The sequence below is a fragment of the Macrobrachium nipponense genome, chromosome 22 (genome assembly GCF_015104395.2).
Source record: "Macrobrachium nipponense isolate FS-2020 chromosome 22, ASM1510439v2, whole genome shotgun sequence".
Taxonomy (NCBI): Eukaryota; Metazoa; Arthropoda; class Malacostraca; order Decapoda; family Palaemonidae; genus Macrobrachium; species Macrobrachium nipponense.
The window spans coordinates 54683001-54706694 of NC_087213.1; the positions used below are offsets into that span (position 1 = coordinate 54683001).

The 23694-nt window shown below is 38.3% G+C and overlaps 2 protein-coding genes across 9 annotated transcripts; both read right to left on the reverse strand.

Annotated features, from left to right (window-relative positions):
- Positions 1–641: 641 nt before the first annotated feature.
- On the reverse strand, positions 642–12891 carry LOC135198667 (piggyBac transposable element-derived protein 4-like). 6 transcript variants are annotated; one of them, XR_010310860.1, is made up of 5 exons: positions 8548–8748; positions 6946–7092; positions 6578–6724; positions 1801–3828; positions 642–741 (listed from the first exon to the last, which is right to left on the reverse strand). XR_010310860.1 is itself a non-coding variant. In XM_064226475.1 (5 exons), exons 3-5 carry the CDS (start codon positions 7009–7011, stop codon positions 1867–1869), a joined length of 2175 nt encoding a protein of 724 aa, XP_064082545.1. In that variant the 5' UTR covers positions 7012–7092; positions 12392–12554; positions 12762–12891; the 3' UTR covers positions 1440–1866. The 6 variants fall into 6 exon arrangements, 5 of the variants coding, with proteins under 5 accessions (XP_064082545.1, XP_064082543.1, XP_064082544.1 ...); XM_064226475.1 differs by lacking the exons at positions 642–741; positions 8548–8748 and adding exons at positions 12392–12554; positions 12762–12891 and having other exon boundaries at positions 1440–3828; XM_064226473.1 differs by lacking the exon at positions 642–741 and having other exon boundaries at positions 1440–3828.
- Positions 12892–12938: 47 nt separating this feature from the next.
- Positions 12939–23312, reverse strand: LOC135198670 (THAP domain-containing protein 1-like). Of its 3 annotated transcripts, XM_064226481.1 has the most exons (5): positions 22422–23309; positions 21286–21613; positions 18938–19133; positions 16532–16705; positions 12939–15627 (listed from the first exon to the last, which is right to left on the reverse strand). In XM_064226481.1, the coding sequence occupies exons 2-5, from the start codon at positions 21351–21353 to the stop codon at positions 15166–15168; spliced, it is 900 nt and encodes a 299-aa protein (XP_064082551.1). In that variant the 5' UTR covers positions 21354–21613; positions 22422–23309; the 3' UTR covers positions 12939–15165. The 3 variants fall into 3 exon arrangements, with proteins under 3 accessions (XP_064082551.1, XP_064082552.1, XP_064082553.1); XM_064226482.1 differs by lacking the exon at positions 18938–19133 and having other exon boundaries at positions 22422–23312; XM_064226483.1 differs by lacking the exons at positions 18938–19133; positions 21286–21613 and having other exon boundaries at positions 22422–22727.
- Positions 23313–23694: the final 382 nt, after the last annotated feature.

Genomic DNA, 23694 nt, shown 5'->3' on the forward strand with positions numbered 1-23694 from the left:
CGCCAGTGGTGTTTTTGTATGGTAACACTGCGTCCCGGGTTTGAAATAGTTACGCTGTGTAAGTTTTAGGTAAATAAAGGATATCTGGTTGTACATTTGCAACTGAAAAGTGTTTTAATAATTTACTGTATGCGAATTACACCGTTAATATTCGAAATAGGATATTGTTATTATTGTCGAATGTAAGCTGCCTTTCCGGGGTGGCGAATGGAACAGCCAGACGCAAATTCCATCAAACAGATGCTAAACCAAGTTACGTCATATCGTATCTGGCTGAAACGCACTTTATAAAAATTAACAGTACATACTGATATACTTACGTATAATGAAGTAATACGTTGACATCTTGCCGTAGCGAACAGCGAGAGAAGCAATTTTACCGCCACTGCGTCTGGCTGTTCCATTCGCCACCCCGAAAAGGGAGCTTACATTCAACAATAATAACAATAACCTATTTCGAATATTAATGGTGTAATTCGCATACAGTAAATTATTAAAACACTTTTCAGTTGCAAATGTACACCCAGATATCCTTTTATATACCTAAAACTTACACGTAGCGTGACTATTTAAAGCCCGGGACGCAGTGTTACCATACAAAAACCCCACAGCCGGATGGACAGATGAAAAAAAACAGAGTATAGTTGTCGTATGCAGCACAGGGTGGGAATTCTTGCAAATTCTGCATGACTGGTGACTAAACGTTATATACTTATCTCTCCCGTTATCTTATTTTCAATACTGTCGAGGAAAAAAAAAAAAAGCTTCATTATTTATGGATAACGAATTTCTGGATTAAGCTCAAATTTCATCTGCGATCATTGCACATTATCCATTCTGAATTCTTATACTCTGACGAAATAAAATAAAAAAATCACAAAACGTATCAGTACAGCATATACTGGTAACAGTTAAAATCATTCTTTGCTTTTCCCTATTCATTTATCTTGAAACACAACTATCCCTAGCAACTTACCAATTCATTCCAGTGATAAAATGAAGCGGCATTATTTCTCAACTACTTCGATTTCAATATTTCAAAATTCCTCTTATCTGCGAACAACTATTTGCATTTAAGACTGTACTACTGTATTCCTTTAACCAACATATGCATTAAGATTGCAATGTCATAACCAGTTTCACCAATATTTCCATTAAAGATGTCATCTTCTAACCAGAATTTGCATTTAAGACTGTACTACTGTAACCTGTCAAACAACATTTGCATTTAAGACTGTTCTGTAACCTGTCAACCAACATTTAAATTTAAGACTGCACTGCAATCTATACACAAATATACTGTACTAGCATTTAAGACTGCAATGTAACCTGTCAACCAACATTTGCATTTAAACCAATACTGTTGCATTTCCCTTTTATTCTTAACAGAAAAACCTCCTTGCAAGTTGCTTTTTACAGGTACATATAAAAACAATCAATTAAATTCAAACATGTATTCATATACAGCAAAAACCTCTGTAACAGAATGATGCAATTCCTTAAATACTAGAGTTTCAGAAGGCCTGGCTACCTTTGCCTTTGAGAGGTTACCTCGAGTTCTATTTTTAAATATGAAAGACTGTTCAGGTAATGAATTTGTGCGTCACCACATTCCCACATTCTTGAGCACTTCCAGGAACCACTCAAATTTCCAAAAAATAAGATTTCAGCATTAACTCTTCGTATGAATGGGTAAATTATGAAAAAGTAAGTTCTATTACCAAGATGTGGTGAGATACAGAACTGCCACAGAAGTATTCTACCAGCAATTATTATAAAGTACAAAAATATGCAACTTACGCTCAGATTCTTGTGTGCACTTTGTCCATTTCTCAAGTCCCCCTTTCCCCCTGGGTCAATCTCTCACTAGAACTTGACATAACTGTGGTATTCTCTGAAGCAACCCAAGCATAACCCCACCTTACAGCTGGGGCACCAGGTCGTCACTCTCTTATTTTTCATCTGCTTTCGTTTCTTCGTATTTGAGCACACATAGCACAGTTTTTGTCCTTTTGCTCTGCTCTGTGTTGGTGGAACAGATGCAATATAGTGCCTCTGGCACCACTGGTCGGGTGCAATGCGATCAGTTTGTATTGTCAACACCCTTCTGCCAACTCTTTCTGGCTGAAACGTGGCATACTTGTTAAGCAGCTGTTTGCAGACGCTAAGAGAGAAATTTCGTAAAGACATGGACTTTCTAGTTTTATGCTTATAGACATTATAAGCATTCAACATGCAAATGTCTACTAGGTGTAGAAACGCTTTTATGTACCACTTAGGTGATCTCCTTGCACACTCCACATTCCCCATCTGCATTTCACACTTATCTACAACCCTCATGTTTTTTATGTAGTCAGTAACAACATCCAGCTTCATACATTGGTCCCCCGTCTGATGTTCAAACCTCCCTGTGGGAACTAACTCGCCAGTGTGTATTGTCGTCAACAAAGTGAATTCTTTTCTATCTTTCCACTTAACAGCAAGATGATGCCCTTTCTTTCGAAGTGCAGTCTCCCCTTTTTTCAAGCCTGAGGGAAAAACAGCCATCCCCCTTCTATGTTCACGAACGGTACCAACTAGCCCAGTGTTACTGTGGTGTAGGTACTCACTCAGGCCTGGGCTGGTGTAGTGATGGCTTGTGTACACAATATGACCCTTACCCAGATAAGGGGTCATAAGTGATTTCACAACTGCTCCCGAGCGGCCCAGCGGGTCAAACACAGGGATATATTCATCCTTTCCGGTATAGAAAACAACATCCATCACACAACCAGTTTTACAGTCACAGAGAACATGTATTTTTATACCAAACCGATGCCTCTTGGACCTAATGTACTGTTTAAAAATATTGCCACTTTTGAACAAAACATGGCTTTCATCTACCACAAGATTTTGAAATGGATAAAAGTATCTTTTAAATCGATCCCGAATCTGATTCATAATGATCCTTATTTTCCACAGTCGGTCTTTGGAGTGGGCCCCTTTCAAATTATTATCTGTAAAATGTAAAAATCTGTAAAGGGCATGGTACCGATCACGGGACATGTTCTGCGAGAATACTGGAGTATGAATGTACATATCAGTCGACCAGTAATCCCTAATACGATGTTTAGCCACATGGGGCATGAGTAATGTGATGGCAAGAAACACTACCATTTCCCTCAGGCTTACATCTTGCCATGCCTTCGACCTACCCACGACTAGGGGTCGATCGGCAACGCGTTGAGCGTGGTAACGGTTCGTTTCATCAACCATGATTTGCACTACTTCATCATCCATAAAAAGCCTAAAATAGTCTGACTCATCACTATGACCACTCAATTTAAATGCATCTGTCACTCCTGCCTTCCCAGTAAAATCATATTCATTCGGTATATAGTCACTTCCTTCTGTCCAACCGTCATCATCCCCACTGAATTCAGCTGCAGAATCGACATTTTCATCTCTTCCAGTACCAGTAGACTCTTCTTCCGGGTAAGTTGGATCAATCATGTCATCGTCATCATCACCATCACCATCATCCGATAACCCTAAGCCATCCAGTATATCATTATCTTCATCACTTTCATCATTTTCACTATCAGAGTCAGCAAATTCACCGTCTTCGAATTCACGAAACACCACCACATAAGATTTTTCCTCCTTTGTTGAGGGAACTTGGGGCAGTTTATTCCTAAAACTCTGGTCTCTGACTTGGTCACAATTGCCAGGAGGTGTGCTGTGATGGGCAGATCCAGGATCCTCTGTCTCAAAGGTGCATTTTTCTTCTTTGAATTCATCATCAACTGAATGCATTCTTGTTTCCCCAGTATCACAGTCATACTGCACCTGAAATAAAGTAACAAAAGAATATACCTTCCTCTTCCAGCATAACACTGATACCCCAAGAGAGGGTAACTTAGGAACAACACAAGCCAGCAGTAACTGCGTCAATCATCCTCATATACATAATCCAAAGTGCTCCTGAAACATGAAAATGAAGACTAGTAGTTCATCTAGAACCTCTACGATCAGGAACTTAGTCTAAAACTACTGTAGTATACTTCACTATGCACACACTCTCATTCCAGCCTTAGTGGTTACCCATGCTTTTTCTCTTCATACATCTCCCAATTACATCACTATGCTTTTTGAAATTCCTACCTTCCTTGTTCCCAAATTATTTCATACTACTTATCAATTTATTGTCCCGTATCTCTCTATCCACATCAATTCAATATAATACAATGGTTCATTTACCACCTCATTTCTTATTCTTTCAAACACAACCTATCTATCCACAAAGTATTTTACTTTCACCAAATAAAAAAACTCCACTTTCTAGGACACAACTTGTCTTTAAACTCTTTGGTATTTCCTACTTAGATTAATAACTCCTATTCCTTATTCTTATTAAAATGCTCCACAATACCATCATGGACTGTAACAGATTCTCTCCTTCATCACTTTCAATTTTCCCTCAAATGTAACAAATTATATTTCCAGTTTTCATCCACAGTTCAAATTTTCCATTTTTCCCTCTACCCATCTTTAATACACACCATATGGAACAAAAAGGCACTGGATTCATGGAACATTCTTGCCTCAAATGAACTCGAAATATTCCACACAAATATTATATGTACTAATGTTGGTCTTTACCCTAATCTACCTCAACTATCTTATGTAGACAGTATTACTTTGCCTAATCTTTCCCAGCAGAGCAAAATGTGGGATTCTCTCTCTATTCTCTCTACTGTCAAATTTTCCCTATTTCACTACCAAGGTATTGCTCCATATTGCTAGCTGATAGGTCTACCTGCAAAGGGTAAGTTTCAGCTACCTCAGGGAGGTAGTACTTCTGCTGCTGAGTCAGCAACCAGGCAGACCTACCAAAGGCCAAAACATTCTCTGGTCTGTGGATCAGGTCATCTACTTCATTCAGCACACCTTCAATTTAGAAGGAAGCTAACTGTAGCTAATACCTAGTAATGGGTCACAAATATACCTCTACCCATGGCCCTCCACTAGTTAAAAGAGAGCAGAGGGAGAAACATCTTAGAAACAGCTACGTTTATAAAGACTTGCGCGTCATGAGGTTCTATGCCTGCTCGGTGACCAGCTTCCACCTCTTATAGGCATGAGTTGCAAGATGCCACAGATTCCTTGCTTTAAAATCCTAGATGTTTTTAACCAGTTTCCAGCTGGTGCAAGAATATTGTCCTATTGTTAAGACCAACGGTTTCTTCCGCGTATGAACCAAAGCAATTCAAAAAGTTTTTCTTTATTGCTGTACTGGGAAGAAGATGACATTTTTTATTTTCTGTACACCATGTCATATGCTGTTCATAATGAGAAGTTGAGGCACCAACATTCATACCACTATCCTGATCACCTTCAGCATTGTCACACACTCTCTCAGGCAAAAAAAAAAAACAATGAAATCCAATCACAAATAACTGGATACTGTTTAGCACATTTCCCAAGAGATGAATAGAGTTCTTCATCTTCTATAGGTAGGCTGCAGTTACAGATACGGACCTGTTCTTCTAGATTACAGGGGTTCTCAACTAGTGGTCCATGGTGACTTCTGGGTGATTCACAGGACATTCACTACACATACATTATCTTATGAATAATAAGACTTTAAATAACACTTTATATTCATGGAAATGTGTTTTACTAACCCAATCATTATTTTCATTTGACATATTTACTCATAAGCACCATTTTCAAATCAGCTGCATGCCTGTGATGTTCCTCAGTAGCAATGATGTTACAAACAGCCTTGCCACCTCGCAAGCAAGAGAGAGAAACCAACCCAGGGTTCTCAGATGCATGATAACTACTGTACAAATACTATGATCATTTAATCTTCTGTATGATTTACAATACCAAGCGTATGATACTGTGATGATTCATGACTCTGTAATATAATAATCTCTCAATATATAATAATTTAAACTTTTGTCAATATGAAAAAATCAAGAGATTACATTCTCTTTCCCTCTTGAGGGAGATATTCTATACAGCAGCTAATTCTTTTCCCACCAGCACAGGAGTCAAAAGGAGGGAGGAGGGGAGGCAGGGTGAGCTGTGAGAAGGGACAGATGGCTGGTAGCACAAGACGACTATCGAGAACAAACAATGAACAACGCAAAATGCAGAATTTATTGTTGTCTCTGTAACCTTCTTATGTATCAATATTTCTTTAAACCTTATGAAGTTCTAGTAAACCCTCCAAATACTTAGGAGGTAACTACATTCAGTAATAAAATGGAGGTTGGTGGATATACATATTTTAAAATTTTTTGAAAATGCAACAAAAAAAATTTTATCAAAATTATTCAGCATTTCAACAACCCGACAACTGAATTAAGGTTGGCTTCTTGAATTACATAACAGGATAACAAACTTTCAAACTTATATAGGTATCATCATTTCAGTTAAAATTAGGTAAAGTACTGCCTTAATGGGGCAGCTTCAACTATTTATCTTTTTAGGCATTATTTGTTTTAAATAAAAATTTACAATACTGTTATGTCAGTTAACACTATGGATAGTGAAGAATCACGATAGGGAAATAAAATTGCAATACCTCATCGTTCTCCTGCATCCACTGAAGTTGCTCATCTTTGGATGTAGCCTCCAAAAAGTCAGAGGTGTCCCTCTGATCAGGTAGGATACTCAATGGGTCCTCTTCTTCAATTTTGACCTCTTGTAACCAACCGCAGTCCACTAGTTCCTGAGAAAATGAAAATTAATAAATTGCACAAGTGCCTCTTCAGTTTGTCTAATCTTACCATGTGTAAACAAAACTGTACAATATAAACTTTGCCCAAAATAACACACTGCATAAGAAACCAAAACATTAATGAAGCTTGAATCTAGTACATATGCTTATTTTTCATTCCATGTTTTCCATTGTACCTATTACTTTAACAAGGAATTTTTCAAGTACTGTACCTTGTGAACAGCTTTACGTCTTCTCTTTCTGACTACTGGCTCTTCTTCGCTAGTTAATTCGTCCATGTTCTTCTAGTATGATGTCACAAATAAAGACATCCTAGATGGAAGGTAGTCTGGTGCAAAACTGGTTTTTACTCTCTGCCCCTTAAAAAGAGAAATTATGGAAAAAAAATTTAAACTAAAATCACCATTTATTTTTCCTTATGTAGAAAAAATTATATCAGTTTATATAGATAAAATTTAAACAACAAAATCCATTAGCCTAGAATTAAAGTTCAATATGAGACCAGCTAAACTGGCTGACTTGTGGGTGTTCATACATATTTTCTTGTTCTGAATGAATCTGACACACTCAATATGAAAATATGTACGCAGGTGACAATACTGTGTTGCTCCAATGAGCCTATTACCAGGTCACAGGAACCAGAAGCAAGTTCAATCCCTGCCTTCAATGACCCAGGTCATGCCCTAGGCCTACTGGTTTTTTAAACCCACCAAAAAATAAAACCTTCATCAGTATGTTTAAACCTCCACAATGGATGGAAGGATGTGCCATTAATGTTTACTGTGAAATTTCCAACTTAGAAAATTTGAAGTGGTTCAAAATTCTCTTTTTTTTCTTCTGAATATTTGAGGTTGTTGGAGAGATTCATCATGTTACTGATATATCGTTCTGGCACTGAAATTCCTCAGTAAGGTATATTGCGATAAACAGTGCGAGTGACCTTGCATCACACACTAAGGCAAACGACCAAGCAGCAACACAGCAGCCACCAATCCCGGAATGCAGGCCACCTTCCCGAAAAAGTACTTGAATTTGCTGCCGTGAGCATCAGTCAAGAGTTGTGGCCCATCCAGGCAGCACACTGAGACCCATACACTCGTCTTGAAATAAGTGTTTTCTCCTAGTAAATTACGAAATAATGGCATAACTCAAGCGCTTTCTCGGGAGGTGGCCGCTATGTCGTCGCTCAGCTATTTACCTGACATCGGAATGGAATATAGGCTAGGTAGGCTGGCGTTAAGGCCAAAGGGCAAGCACTGAGACCTATGACATCACTCAGTGATGGCAAGGAAATTGATTGTAGGCAGGTTTGAAAGGCGTAACAGGAGGAAAACCTTGCAATTACTAGGTATGAGATTAGGTCATTGTTACGAGGTGGACAGCAAGATGTAAGGAAAATATGAGAGGAGGTGCAGTAAAATGAATGAAAGGGGTTGCAGCTATGGACCGAAGGGACGCTGCAAAAGCACCTTCAGTATTGTGTGCAGTGGACCCCGTGAGGTGAGGTACACTGACGTCACTAACCTAACCCCCTACAAGGCACACTATGGTAACTGATTGAAACCGGGATGTTTGTTTGTTATTTACGGCCTCTTATGCTTTCACGGCCACGCCCACCTCACTGGGGCCGTTACTATGGTAAACAAAACGCCCTCCTTCATGCGGCCCGTACTTCGGCAGTTGAATGGGCCAATAATAAAAATAAGAAAATTCTAACCAAATCCTGATCTACATTAACGTGAAAACACTGACGCCCCAAATGTAAACAAAGCAAATACCTTACGTGACAAATAATATAGATAATGATATAGTACCTATGGATTGACAGGCGTCATCTGTAAGCGTAGACGAAGGAGGTTGGCGTCGTCAAGATATCTAGAGTAGTGTCATCATGCCGTCATCCATCGAGCGTTGTGATAACACAAAACCAAAACATCATTCATACCCGTTTGTTTTTCAAGTTTCGCTACCATAAAAATAGCTTCGTGATTTTAAAATAAATGTTTATATTTCTTGTTGCATTCCTGATACTGACAATGATTGAAAAAAAAAATAATAAAAATCTATACTGTCATTGAAAACTTCTTCTTTGGCCCGATTGGCTAGCAGTGAGTGACGTCACTAAGCTCCTCCCCCATTAATACCATGCTCGTCATCTTCAGTTATCACAGCTACAAGGCGGTCTTTTTTCAACTACGTTCACATTTCAACATAGCAAAATTACACTGTCATGTGCCACATAAATCAAGAAAACACGAGGAAATTTGAAAATTTTCATTACTTTACAAGAAATATTTCCACGTGACGTCATATCTTTAGTATGACGTCATGCTTGAAGTATTTACATATACTTAATGTCAATTAGAGTTACAACTATAATTACCAGTCCTATTATTAAAGTAAAGCTAAAATTAATGTTAAATAGAAATAAAGAATTAACATTAGAATTGCCTTAAAAATGCGTAATTATTACATTCAAAATAATGATTACCACACCAATACACAGCCCGTGTAAAATGGGGGCGTGCCCTAAAGACAAGAGATGCCGACTAGTCAAACTTCCTTCGCTCCAGATGCAACCACCTTTCTTATAGGAGTCATAACAACGACTGATAGTAGCAAATCAGACGGGATTTATCTTTGAAACGGCTCCTTCACATCGTTACGGTTTAGATTTACCTTTGAAAGACTAAACAGGTCACTTTATTTTAGTCTCTAAAGTATCTTCTTTTATACTTTCATTTTTTTTTGTTCTCTTTCTTCTTTCGACAGATCTCTGAACAGTAAAAGATGTTGGATATCAGTACCTTTTTATCTTCTTCATGTGGTTACTGTACGAATCTATCTACTAATGTTACTATACCTATGTAAAACAATGAAGTGAGAAATGTTCTACGTCTTCCGTTATTTCTTCAAGACATTATTAATTTGCTTTTTCTGTCAATTTTTCCCCCACCATTTACTTCAAGTGTAAAGCCAAGAAGTGGGAATAATATGTTTGGAGGTAGAGTAAAAGGAATGAAAGGGGTTGTACACGCACATGCATTCATATATGACATCAGATGAAAGCACTCTTCCTCAGAAAACATTGGGTCTTTTGGTGGCAATGTGGGAGGTGGGGGGTTCCCCTCCTATATCTAAAGGCCTGTCCACACGAGCGGGCCTGATCGGCGTGCTCCGGTTTTGATGGGCAAATTCTGACGGGCTTACACGTGAATGTTGTCCACACGGGTGAGGCGATGGAGAGGTGGGCGCGCCCGACAATGCCAGTAGTGTGTTCAGTGCGTTACGATAAACATGGTGCCTACCGCAAAGAAGAAGATATTGTGTAGCATGATAATTGCTTTGTGTGTGATGACAAACAAGAAAAAGAAAAGAATATGATGCAAAGAATGGCTCAGTAAAAGAAATGTATACGGTTAACGTACGTCTGCCAGGGTCGAAGCTCAAGCCATCGGGCACCACCATGGTGATTTTGCTACAAGACCCAACGGGCAATTTGACGGCCTTTAAGCAACATGCCCTTCATTTACGCTCACCACCACCGAGACACGTCTTTCCTTATGCAAAATACTCACCAGTTTATAATTCAGCATGCCTGCATCACAGTCCCAACCAGTGATTGGTGTTGGTCATCTTTTCATAGGTTTTTTCTTCTGTTCATGGAAATGAATAGCAGATGAATGCTACAGTATGTACAACTGATTATTGACCTGTGGGTGTCAAAGAACATCTCAAGTTGTCTGGTCTTTAAAGGCAAGCCATATGCTGTCCATACTCAGTTGGGGTCAGTGGGACATTTCCAACTTTCTTTCAACACCTTCCTAATCACTCAAGGTCAAATCATAATTCTTTTTTTTTTATTAAATCATATCATTATTTTATTTCTGCTTTGCAATTGTCATAGTTACAGAAAAAAGCTATAAATATTATTTTCTTTTTATCAGCAATGATTACATAAATAAAGTACATAAGCAATACATATTAATACAATTAGCTGTAACTATCTCAAATTGCTAAGATTTGAGTTTGTTTACACTATAGATCTGTAATAAAAAATTAAAATTTATTTTTGAGAAAATTTTAAGTAAAACAAACAAACACTGATGGGTAAAATAAGCCTAAAGATACAACTGCACTAAGTTTACTTAAGCAACCCAATCCACTGTTGTCAATACCTGCCCTTGAGGCACTGGGAAGGACTTGGCATTATCAATGGTGTTCTTGGGAGCTCATCCAAAGGAAAACTTTGGGGTCCTTGCAAACTTGGCCACAGTAAGTCTGAAGTGTTTCAGTAACCCCAGCCAAGAGCAGCACAGCCTCATCTATAAAGAAGCCAACCGCTGACTACATACAGGCTGATGGAAGTGTGCTATGAACCTCAGATACCATCACTTGGATTTCATTGGGGTTTGACATAGATGGACCAGTACCCTTTTTATTGACTCCTCCTTTATGTGCTATATAGGCTCCAATGTCTGACAGTGACAGGAAACCTCTCCATTTAGACTTGTAGCCTTAACATATCTGAAGACCCTTTTCACAGGTAGACACTTGTATCATTATTTCTCACCATCACAAGTGTTCTTCCACTTGCAAACTACAAAGCAGTAGAGTAATATTCAAAAAGCCCCCTTGGTGATTTCTTACTATTCATAAACTTTGTTGAGGTCAGTGGAGGCCAACCTATACAATTATCTCGAGCAACACCCATGTACCTAAAAATGAGAAGTTATCTGCATTTATGCATCAGGGTTTACGTACTTTGGTCAACAGTCTTAACCACGGTTAGGATGATACTTTCCTGTATCAGTAAGGTTTACTGGATGTGTATTTAGTTGTTGCCCTCTGATGCAGAAGGTAATCACTAATCATGCACAAAGTTTAAAACTCCATTTACCCGATGTTTTCCCTTTATAACAAACTATAACCTCATTGATAGTCCATTTTGTAGTAGGAGTTACACAAAGAAATGCCTTGGTTATAAAATCAAACCGTGGCCTAATATTATAAAACCTGTCGTATGACCTAGCAACATTCTCATTAGCCTACGTCTTAGACGAAACATCATGTAACACGAGGTGCCCTCAACTTAGATCAACTGCAATTAAAATAAATTAGAAACCTGACAGGAAGTACAAATTATCTGTCTCAAATATGTCAAAAATCTTATGTACGTGCATGATAAATCACTCATGAAAAGCAAAGCAAAATTACTCAGGCCTTAAAAGGTTTCTGCTTGGGTGCAGAAGCACTTGTGCTTGGCACTGCAAGGGCTCACCCCCATCACTTGAGGTTTCCCTGCCTATTGGAGGCATTTATTTGGTGTCAAGATCATCTTCCTCAACGACTTAATCAACAACACTTTCAGAATGCTTTCATGTTAAAGCAGATAAGAATTCCCATAGAATGTAGATGATCCTAACTGGAAAGAATAGACACATAAATATCATGTGTATTAATTATGGTAATGACCTCAAACTGACAAACAAAAAAACAAAACAAAAACAAAAACAAAAAAAACACCAAATATGTAAAACAACAAAAATGATCAGCCTCTTCAACAACCCTGTAGTCTAATCTGGGTCAGACTTTTTCTACAGGATGACAAACATCCCAAAGTAAATTATCAAAAATATGAAAATAAAGCTGCAATACCTCGTCAATTTCCTGTGCCCAGTGAAGATGCTGATGTTTGCCTACTGCATCCTTAAGGCCAAATGAAACCACTGGGGTGTCCTGGTTCAACTGTCATGGATGGGACGCTAAATGGGTCCTCTGTACTTTTCATCTCTTGAAAGGTCTTGATGTCCACCAGTTCCTGACAAAATGGAAATTAACCTGTTTTTTATAAATATAATTCATTACTATTGGTGTTAGGTATATGATAAAGCGTAACGAAATAAATGCAAAAATAAATAAACTAAGATGTCTAATTATTCATTACAATTTCCATTTCCAACAAGATATATTTCATTACTATATGTCACATATGACAACACAAACCCAAAAAAGTAAACAAACTTACTCACTAACCAGTAGTTAACACAAGACCATCCTTGTAATCAGGACAATTGCCAAAATCTATTGGGTTTCTTAAGGACCTGGCTTTTCTCATGGGTGAGTATCATAATAAGGAACTCGTGACTACTTCTAAACTTGGATACTTTTTACTAGGATATATGACAAAAAAAAAAAAACTTACTAAAAAAATACAATATATTTACTCAGTCATTAGTAACAAAATTAGAAATTTCCTCAACCACTATACATTGTACTTGCACAAGTTATTTTACTTCTAGAAGGTAACTTCAAGAACCTGAATGGAACAGAAGTTGAAAGAAGTGCTATATTTGAAATTCCAGAAGACTTAGCCACATGAATTACAGAGCTTTTCCAGGATTCTCGGGTAACTTTTCAAACACTTTTGGTCTTCCCAGAATCTTAAAACTGCATGACCATCAGAAAAGATCATAAAAGTCATGTCAAGCATTACTCATCTCAAATTAACACTCCAGTGTACATTCACTTGTACTATATGCACCAGTGCAGAAACCATTCACACCAGAGGACCAAAGTCAACTCGATTTTCAAGTCTAGTCACACACAGGACTGGACCAGCTGTCTTCATTTGTCTATGCAAGTCTGCAGTGGTGTGAGCATCATGCAAGTGGACATTCCAATAACTTTGGTTCAAGAACATCCTACTGTTTAGGATCCGACTGCTCGTAAGGGGAGAAATGCTAAACTGAAATGTACAGGCGAGACAATTTCATCACTTTGGAAACTATATATTCCTTCAGGATGTCCTCAAACTGACATGGTTCCTGCTGTGGGCCCCATTGGTTCTCACCTGTGCTCAGGTTTGAACAATGGAGACTGCATTACCATCACTAAGAAAGTATTTGAAATCATTTCCATGCTGAATGAAAATGTGAAGCACAATGATTCATTGGAGTTGAAACACATACACCAAGTTTGTACACATTCCAAAGGCACATTCTATCACTCTTCTAGCTTAGCTGATGCAAGTTATTTACCCTTTTAGAACAACCCAAATCCCTTCTTGGATAAGGCTCCATGAGACCAGGCTTCAGATGAAAAGCAGAAAAGCTTCACCTTTTACAGAAAAGAATAGTATTTTGGTTGTAGTATTTGGTATTTTACACGACTGTGGAATACCTAACATTCCAGAAAGAAATTACTTCCCCAAGCAGTATCTGAATCACCAAAAATCAAACGATCCCTACTTCATCCATATAGCCCCACATCAATCATTGTAAAACAGCAGTTGGCATCAGCAATTGCTAGGAGCGAGACAGAATGGAATCCACCTTATTAGTAGGAGAGTAATCCTGCTCCACCTTGGCTTTCCAAGTTGATATCGTCTGCCATCAATGCTCCCAGTACAGCCTTACAAAAGTCTTTGCTATTTCTTCCGACTGATGTTTGTTTAGAAATAGCACTTGAAGTAGCTGTAGTGTTTCCCACACAACAACACTTTTTCTTTGACAATGTTGTGTCCTGTGGCCTCTCCAGCACAAAACTGGATACCAAGGGAAGCAAAGGATTCTCCGGTAACTACAAGTCTTGTAAGAAAGAAATATTACATGCATTAATAATTTTATTTCTTATATAAATGCTAGGTTTTCAAAGTCTTGATCATGCAACATACTGTGGTAGACTTCTACAATACACCACTATACTGTATTTTATAAATAATTATGTAAACTGCTGATATACTGTAACGTCATAATTCCAACATGAGAATTCAATAACTGAACTATACTACGCACAGCATAAACTTCAAATCTGACTGATAATTTTTATAACAACTATATAAATTAGATATTTTATACAAAATGTTTTCATGGTCCATATGCAGGGTCAAATCACACCATATGCAGAGCAATTTTATGAGGGAAAAGAGAAAGAGTATAGTGCTAACATAAGTGGATCTGCTAGCATGGATACACAGGCATGAAATGGAAAATACATTACACAATATTCTTCACTTTCTCATTTTTAAGATGATTCAAGGAAAAGTCAACGAGCCACTACTAACAATATCAAAGAAATCTAATGTAACCAAAACATTCTTTCTCCAGCTTCCCTAGCATGCTGATAAGAGTGGTATGCATTTTCCTTAAGGAAGATCCAGTCAAGTCCACCCACTTAAAATTTTCAATGGTCATCCTAAAGAAATTGCTGAACAAATTTTCTGGATGATTTACCAAGTCTGGGAATAACTGACCACATCTTCCACAATGAGGTTTGTTGATGTTTTGTTATTGCATCTATAGTAGTGTTTCCCTCTTGCATTTACATTGCAGAATCCAAAACAGCTCTGATGACCTAGCGAATGAATATGAGTACTGACTGACTTGAATTAATTCAGTCTGTGTGACTGGTAATGAGTCTAACCACTTTACTCAACTCGGCAACCTTACACTGTTGGGTTGGTCAGGACTATAACCGCCTAATGGATCAACAGCATCTGAGAGTTCTTCTTCTTCATCTTTGCACACAGGTGGCAATATTACCTTTGGGAAATCTGTACTTGCTTTAGAACCATTCATACTCCGCACACCATTCTCTGGAGACGATTTTGAACAACGGCCAGCTACGGCATCCAAGAGTGTTTTATTGATTCTATTCACCACTCTACGAAATGTAACGGGATTTTTGATGTCTCTGAGAGTTTTAGCAATTTGTAAACCATACTCATTATATTGATCTCTAACAACACTAATCAGATTATCTGAGTCTTCGTGGGAACCCCCTCTTGGCATCTTCCGATGTCTCTTGTCAGTCTTCATGGGTTGAGCTAATTTGTTTTGCTCCCTTTTCTTTTTCTGTTCACTTGCCTTCCATAAATCCCTGTGGTCCTCATCCTGAAAAGCAATAAATTACCTTCAAATATAACAGATCAACCACAGGAAATTCCCCCAAAAAAACACTTGTAGTAAATACACAGTAATTCATCCTCAGACTACTATAACTGTAATGAACCTAATGTTCATGGCTTAAACTTTTACACCATTAACCAGTCTGGTTGCTCCATGAACAGGAAGTTGATAAAAACTAGTATTTTCCTACCAAACATACAAAACTGAGGCTCATCTTAGTCATTTCCATCTTTGTTTCACCTACATTTGGCAAAACAAAAAAAAATCATATCATAGCCAGAAAGTGAGTAAATCTGTCAAGCTGAGGTGTTACTAAATAGAAAACTTGAACACTGTACAGAGAATAGTAAGAGCCAGTCTGCATACCCATGGGCCACACTGCTCACCTGAGCAGAAACAAGTGAACTTTTCATTTAGAAGTCTTGTGTTCATTCAGGTGTATAATATTTTAGGCAGAAAGACAAGGGCACTGAATAACATGAAGACTGAAAATGTACAACTGTGGTATGTTAAAACAGAAATGTGGCAGAAAAGGGCTGTATTTCCATTCCACCAAAACTTCAATGAGGCTGCCCTTGAATGAAGTTGAATGAATAAAATTCATGATGTTTACAAACTCATTGACACAAGCAACCTGAGTTTTCCCATAATCCTTTCCTCTATAAAACTATACTAGAATTTCTAGACAAAATCAATTGTATTGATATCAATACTGCAATTCAGTCAAGAAACCAAACCTGATTTAAGGCAAAACCCTCACAGAAAAGAAAAGATCTCCTAGCTCAGTCATTCTAGTTAACAACTGTTGTGCTATGCCACCTAGTGTTTAAGGTATAACAGTAAATTCCCAAAGTCAAGAGCCATACACATGGAAATAAAAATGTAATACCTTGTTTCGTTTATGCATAAAATTGAGGTGTTCATGTCTGATTGTAGTATCTGCATCCATAAGTCCACACGGAACTCCAACGAAGTCAGACTGTTGAACTGTCGAGAGTGGGGTGCTCAGTGGATCATCTTCTTCAATTTTTATGTCTAGTACGGGCTTGATGTCCTCTAGTTCCTGCCAAAGAACAAACAAAATGTATGGGATGGAATATATAAAGTTTAGGCCAGGGGCCATTCACTGGGACTTGTGAGGTCATTCAGCACTAAAAGGGAGGTTTCAAAGTGTGACAAGAGAAAATCTTTGCAGTTACAGGAAATTGTTAAGAAAAGTAAAATGGAAAAATGACAATATGAATGGAGGTATAAAAAAAGGAATGAGAAGGGTTGCAGCTATGGGCCACAGGAATGCTGCTAAAAACTCAAGTAATGCCTACATTACAATGCGTGAGGTACACTGACAGCACTACCCCCTACTGGACCCGCCAAGGAAGAAACAAAATGTATTCAATATGTCTGAAATTTATTGCATATTAGGGGTTATTAAAGATACTTACACACACATTTTCTGACAAATCGGTTACACAGTTTGTTATTTTGTCTTAAAATCTTTCAATATAAGTGTATAACTTTTGTTTCAATTTATAGTTTTCATTATCTTCATTTCTCATGATAATATTAATGGAGTTATTGTTGATTTTGATACACAAAAGGTATCTAAGCTGGAATTATTTAATCAAAAATGTGCAAGGAAAAGAAAATGGACTTGCTTTATAAACTGTATGTACACTATCTTTATTTTAAATCCAACATAAGAGCAAAAACTGTATTAGGACCTAAGTGCACTCATACTTCTAAAGAAAACACGGATAATACACTTAAATAATAAACTCGGGGATGATCATTTTCATGCAAAAACTGATCTTTATCAGCAAAGGACTTCAGAATACCCTTTTTATATAAAATACCTTCAAATAATTCATTTCTGATTCCCTTCTGAACTATCCATTCAAAGGAGCAAAAAAAAATCTGTCATGCAATTACTGTAACCATTATGAATACTGTGTATTTATTCCTAAACCTTTCCCTTGTTATTTCCTTTTTCCATAAGTACTTTTCCACAACTTTCACAAACGAAAGCATAACAGCAGTCGAGACCAAGTTGCTTGTATATTGCAAACAGATGCTAGCCACTCAACTACACCGGTACTCGTCACTACACTCACTATGCTTTTTGGTTCTCGTAAAAATAACGTGAAATTTTTATTACGAGTGCCTTCAGCAGCACAAGCATGCTTTTGCATCGGTTCACTTCGTAGAATATTAGTAATAGAACTGTCTTGTTCAGGAGTCACCGTGTCATATCTCTGACACCATATGCGTTTTCCAAAACTCGACCAGTCCAGCACCACCACTACGGCTGAATAGAAGATGTCTTTTGTAAAGGATTCTCTGTTTAACACGGGATGCCGGTCATCCCTTCACTTCACTTGAAGCAACCTTTTATGTGCGTTACATTGCCAGTCATATGTTGTTGTACCACACAGTAGGGTGAAACAAAGTACAAAAAACTGACTGGCTGGAAAATACTTTGTTTCTATATATATATATATAATATATATATATATATATAATATATATATATATATATATATATATATATATAGATAATATATATATAATATATTATATATACAGTATGTTACACAGATCAAGTTAAACAGCCAGTCATGCAAGTGAACCCACATTTACCACACCTTGTTACCACTTTTAAAGGCAAGACAATTGGCAATTGGGTAACTCCATATGGGCACAGTCATTTAACAAGCATTACGGGAGATGCAGCCATTACTGCCAATTCTTGGTGCAGGATAGAAATGACAAGTTGGCTTAGAGTAGTAGAAATTTTAAATGCGCGCCTATCGAACATTATGAAATCTAACCTACTTCGGAATAAGACGAAATTTTGAAAAGTGATATACGTGAACATAAGTTGTGACAGTATCATTCAAAACATTAATACCGTTTCTTTATATTAGCTACAGCTACGTAAATAAATATGAAATGTTTATGTGAGTTTTAAATTGTAACTTGAAAAAGTTACTCTGTAATAAAAAAAATTTTATTTTTAGGACAGACACATCACCAGAGGGACAAAGTTGTAGCTAAAGAATTCAGTCTTTTGAATTACGTATATTTTTTGGAAAAATAGTGTAGGTAGTTTGGATAATATAGCAGTCAATAAAAGTGTTTATCACGCGATGGTCTACCACTCCATGCCAGGATGAAGCTGGGCGTTGGTAGCCCCACTTCAGCGCTGCATTTGCTTTTATAACATTTATTAACCAATCATAGTAGTCGCTCAGCCTACTTCAGGCTGAACGTTTCTTAACGCCCAACTATCTTTCACCTGTGACTCCTGAGACAAAGGTGGAAAAATCACAGGAACTGCTCCATCTCGAATTCGCACACAGGATAATGATGTCCGGTCAATATCTGCTTCTTGAAAGTGTTCAGAACAGATCCGACTGTGCTTTTTTGGCTCCCAGTCCTTCCTCTTAACGGCATTAATCCAATTTTGCCGATGTTCTGCATTTTTAGGAAAACTGCAAAAAAAAAAAAAAAAAAAAAAATTGTAAACAAATCATAGACACAAACTGAGTGAGTTTGCATTCTGTAAACATAAGCAGGCTTAAAAGCAGAGGCAGCACAAATAAGTGAACGTGAAATGCCAAGGCCTAAGACCTTAGTGAACATGATCGAAGCATGTTTGCCTACTGTGAGCAGAAAACTGGTAGATTGCCTTATAGACCTACCTTATAAGGTAAAACTTACGACAGTTGTGCGGCCTGATTCCTTCCAGTTGTTAACCGGGGCAGGTTTCTAAAACATACATGGACTTAACCAGATCTTACCTACCTAACCTACATTAAGGCAACGTTTCCTGACCTGGCAGGGGATCCACCCCCAAAAAGGCAGTAACCTGTCCAAGTTGGCAACTGCCGGAATCAGGCTGTGCATCTATATTTAAGTTTTACCAGTACATGTACTACTAAACTACAGTATGACTACGGAATATTTGGGATGCAGTAGAAATAACACCCACAATTTAAACACTTATAACTCTGGATGACGATAATGCTGTATCAACCTTTATTAAGTACTATTTTAATAGATTCTCAAATTAACTAATACTGGCATGACAAATAATTTAATTGGAAATTGCAGTTTTCTCCAAGTAACACTCTAGTCTGACTGTTGCAAAAGCATTCGTCTTGATTTGAAACTATACAACTTAATGGTAATCTCCACTATTGGGGCACTGGATCACTGTCTACAAACTCTGCATTACTTTCCTAGGAGGTTTGAAAAAAAGATTACAAAGTAGTGGGTATAAAATGACAAAACCAGCTCTGTAAATATATGTTATGAAGTTGTATAGGGTAAAATACCGAAGAGCCGCCCTCTACTGTAGCGTGACCACTTTCCTAAAAAAGTACACTGTAAGTTTGTAACACGTCCTGTAACCCAGGATAGACATTAGTCAAGAGCCAGCGTCCATCAAAGTAAAACCTCGAGACCTACTTTTCTCTCGAAGTAAGTTTTTTTTCTCCCAAGTCACAAATTTAGGCCATAATTTTCGGGATGGTGGTCACGCTATGGTAGAGGTAGCCGTCAGGTGGCCATTCGGTATTTCACCCCATACCATAATGATGTGCTACAGATATTGAATTGAATATCGAATTTAGGCCAAAGGCCAAGCACTGGGGCCTATGAGGTCATTCGGTGCTGAAAGGGAAAACGACAGTCAAAAGGTTTGAAAAGTGTATGTAACAGGAGAAAAACCTGCAAGCAGCTGCATTATGAATCAACTGTTAGGAGAAGGTGGCAGGTAAGATGGAAGAAAGAGAATATGAAAGGAGGTACAGTGAAAGGAACAAAAGGGGTTGCAGCTGGGGGCCAAAAGGCATGCTGCAGAGAACCCAAGTAGCTTCTGTGGATTCGTTGATAATTTTGCAAACCGTCGATTTGCCTATACTGTATACAATGCTCAAAATAGCTTGAGAATCGCCGTGTCCAAGAAAACGAAGTGTGAGTGCCAGACGTTCAGCAGCTGTAATGGATTTTCTGAATCGTGTGTCCTTTTTTGTTATATCGTTCTCGATAATCCGAAGCAAATGATGGTAGGTATCCTTCTTCATCCTCATGTAAGTCTGGAAAAATTCTTCGTCTCCCTCAGTGATGTCCTGCACTAGAGAACGGTACTCTCCTCTCTCTGCCCTTCGCGCAAACAGCGGCTTCACCCACACTTTTCGTTTTTGGCGCCTTCGCCTGAGCAGCATAAAAGCAGCAAGTTTCCGGCGGTTCACCATCATCAACAGTCAAGTGGGAACTGAGATACAAGCATAACCACAACCGGCTTGCAAACCAAGCCACAAGCCAAGCTTACAAGCCAAGCCAATCAGGGTTCTTCCAGCCAGCCAGACTGACTGCCAGCCACAATTTTGGCTTCCAGCTCATCAAGTGGGAACCGGCTATCAGAGCACTGACGGCAATCTCAACCCACTCCCCCCCCCCCCACCCCCATGACCATATTATAGTGTTTGAAATGTGGTTGTTTATTCTGCTGCACCCCATATACCATTTATAACCTATAGGAAATAGTTATAGCAAAATATTTTAATAAGTTATAGCAATATTTTGATAACAGTTATTGCAAATAACAACAGTAACAGAACTGTACATTTCCATTCTCACCTGTGATACGTAATGCCTTCCATCTTCCCCTTGTTTGAGCAGCCAATAGCAATGCAGGTCGTCGGCATTTGCAAAAGGAACCTTGTGCACACTATTGTAGAGCAGTCTACAGGACAACACACCTGTCCTGCCGTCCCCTCTCTGTGAGTCTGGGATACAGAAAGCCCTACCTCGCCCACCCCCAAGGGAGGGCAGGGGAGGCGGGTGGTGAGTCATCCAGGGGGCGGCGCCATCTTGGTGTAGGTAGGACTCATGGTCACACAAGTTGGTTTCGTCTAATTGCTTTTATGTGACGTTCATCTTTTTCTATTTTCCAGCCACGAGTTGTCTGTGACAATGTACCATACAGTAGGGCCAGGGGGGAGGGGGGGATTTATGAAAGAAATGACTGGTTGGATTAGATTAATTATAAAAAATTTTGGCACATAGCCAAGTGCATGACTAGTTGGAAATTATTTCGTTTAAATTAGCCTATATAGGTAGTATTTCTTACGCCCACTCATGTATAGATAGTGACATGCCCATCTACCACGCCTGGGTTTTGGTGGCTTGACAAATATTGCAATTATTACGTAGTAATATCATAAATAAGGCTTTCATAGGGAGCGTGTTTCCCCCCCAAAAAAAATCGCCAATACTCTCACTTTACAAAGAATAATATATTAATATTATTCCTTTAAAAATGCTATAAAATATTTTAAAAATCATTCTAGGTTCTACGCCAAATTAAATAAAGACCGAAATACGTAATAACGACATAGATACAAGGTCAAAATTACATAATGAAAACGCAGCTCTTTACGGCATAAGTGAGAAACACGACATAATGATGCAATCTTGATCTCACTTCACCCACAACACGTGGATGTCATTCTCTCTCTCTCTCTCGATGACTTGCGCCTCTTCCACTTGTATTTCTCTCTATCTCTCTCTCCCTTTCTCTACTGTCAGAAGAGGCGAGACCTATTAAGTCTATCTCTCTCTCTCTCAGAAGAAGAAGCAAGATCTATAGCATTTGTATTTCTCTCTTTATCTCTCTCTATACATAGGTATTGTCAGAAGAGACGAGATTTCTCTCCCTCTCTACTATCAGAAGAGACGAGACCTATTTATATTTCTGTCTCTCTCTCTCTCACCTCAACTATCAGAAGGGACGACATCGCCTGCGACTCCGCTATTTTCATCTCTCTCCTCTTGTGACCGAGTCTTGCGTGCTCCTGCAAGACCCTGCGCCTTTTGCTGACTCTCGGCATCACTGTCGTGCAGCGGAAGTGGCGATTAGTCCTCCGTAAACAATAAACATCCGGAAAAATAAGACTTCAGTTCACATTTGTTTACCAAAACAAATCTACTGAGTCGTTCCTCACTCTCTCTCTCTACTATCCCTCCCCCCTCATGCGGCCACGACGAGTCGACGACGGTAGGAACTGTCGTACGCGGCAGCGTGACTGATGGATATTTCCGTACATAAGTGAGATTATAAGTTTGTAAGTCGAATGTATACACGAAATTCGGGACTTTGGAGTGCAAAGACGCTGCCCCTTTCAATTATACCGATTTAAATTGCAAAACACTGGCCATGGTGGGAAAAACGTCGTGCGTTTGGCACTGACGGCACTCTCACGTGTTGAAACCTAATTTTGGCTTAGTATAATGTAACACCAATGTAAATACGTTCAACTATGTAAAAAAATGTTCTGTCTAAGCTTATGTCCCGTTAATTCTCACATAAAATTCAATATTACTAAAGAACAACCTAATAAAACTTAAAACTGCTTTATATCGAGCTAGTACCTAAATTTAGCCTAAGTTTAAACAAACTGATGTTAAGGAAATACCCTAAACTGACATAAATCCTATTTATTTGGTTGGTTAAACCAACGACCTCTACCCTGTTACAAAAGTGGTCGTGTAATACCATTTTCCGATTTTTTTAAATGGTGGAAAATTCATTTTTGCAGTCTGTTCATTTCTACATTGCCACAAATACTATAGAGGGTCAAGCTGCCCAGCAAAATAGAAATTTGCAAATAGATGTCGATCGCTCACTTGCCTCTCCCTTATGTTGTGAGCACACTGATGTGGCAGCTTTTCATTCTTTCCTGGGCCCCAAGCTCTCATAGCATTCATCTGTAATAGCAGCAGAGTTGCTTGTGTTGTAGTACCCCACTGACACAGCAGGTGCCCAGTCTGGATTGGTCTCATGGAAGCTTGCAGGTTTTCCTGTAAAAATATATATAAACGTTAATGTGATATATCAAATTTTAAAGATTTTACCAAAATCACGGTGTTATTTTATGACAACAGTTCCAAATTATTCTATAAATAATTTTCTATAATATTATAGATGCATTTGTCATATGAAAAATAATTAAACTTTGTCTCTGAACACTGATGGGGGAAATTCAC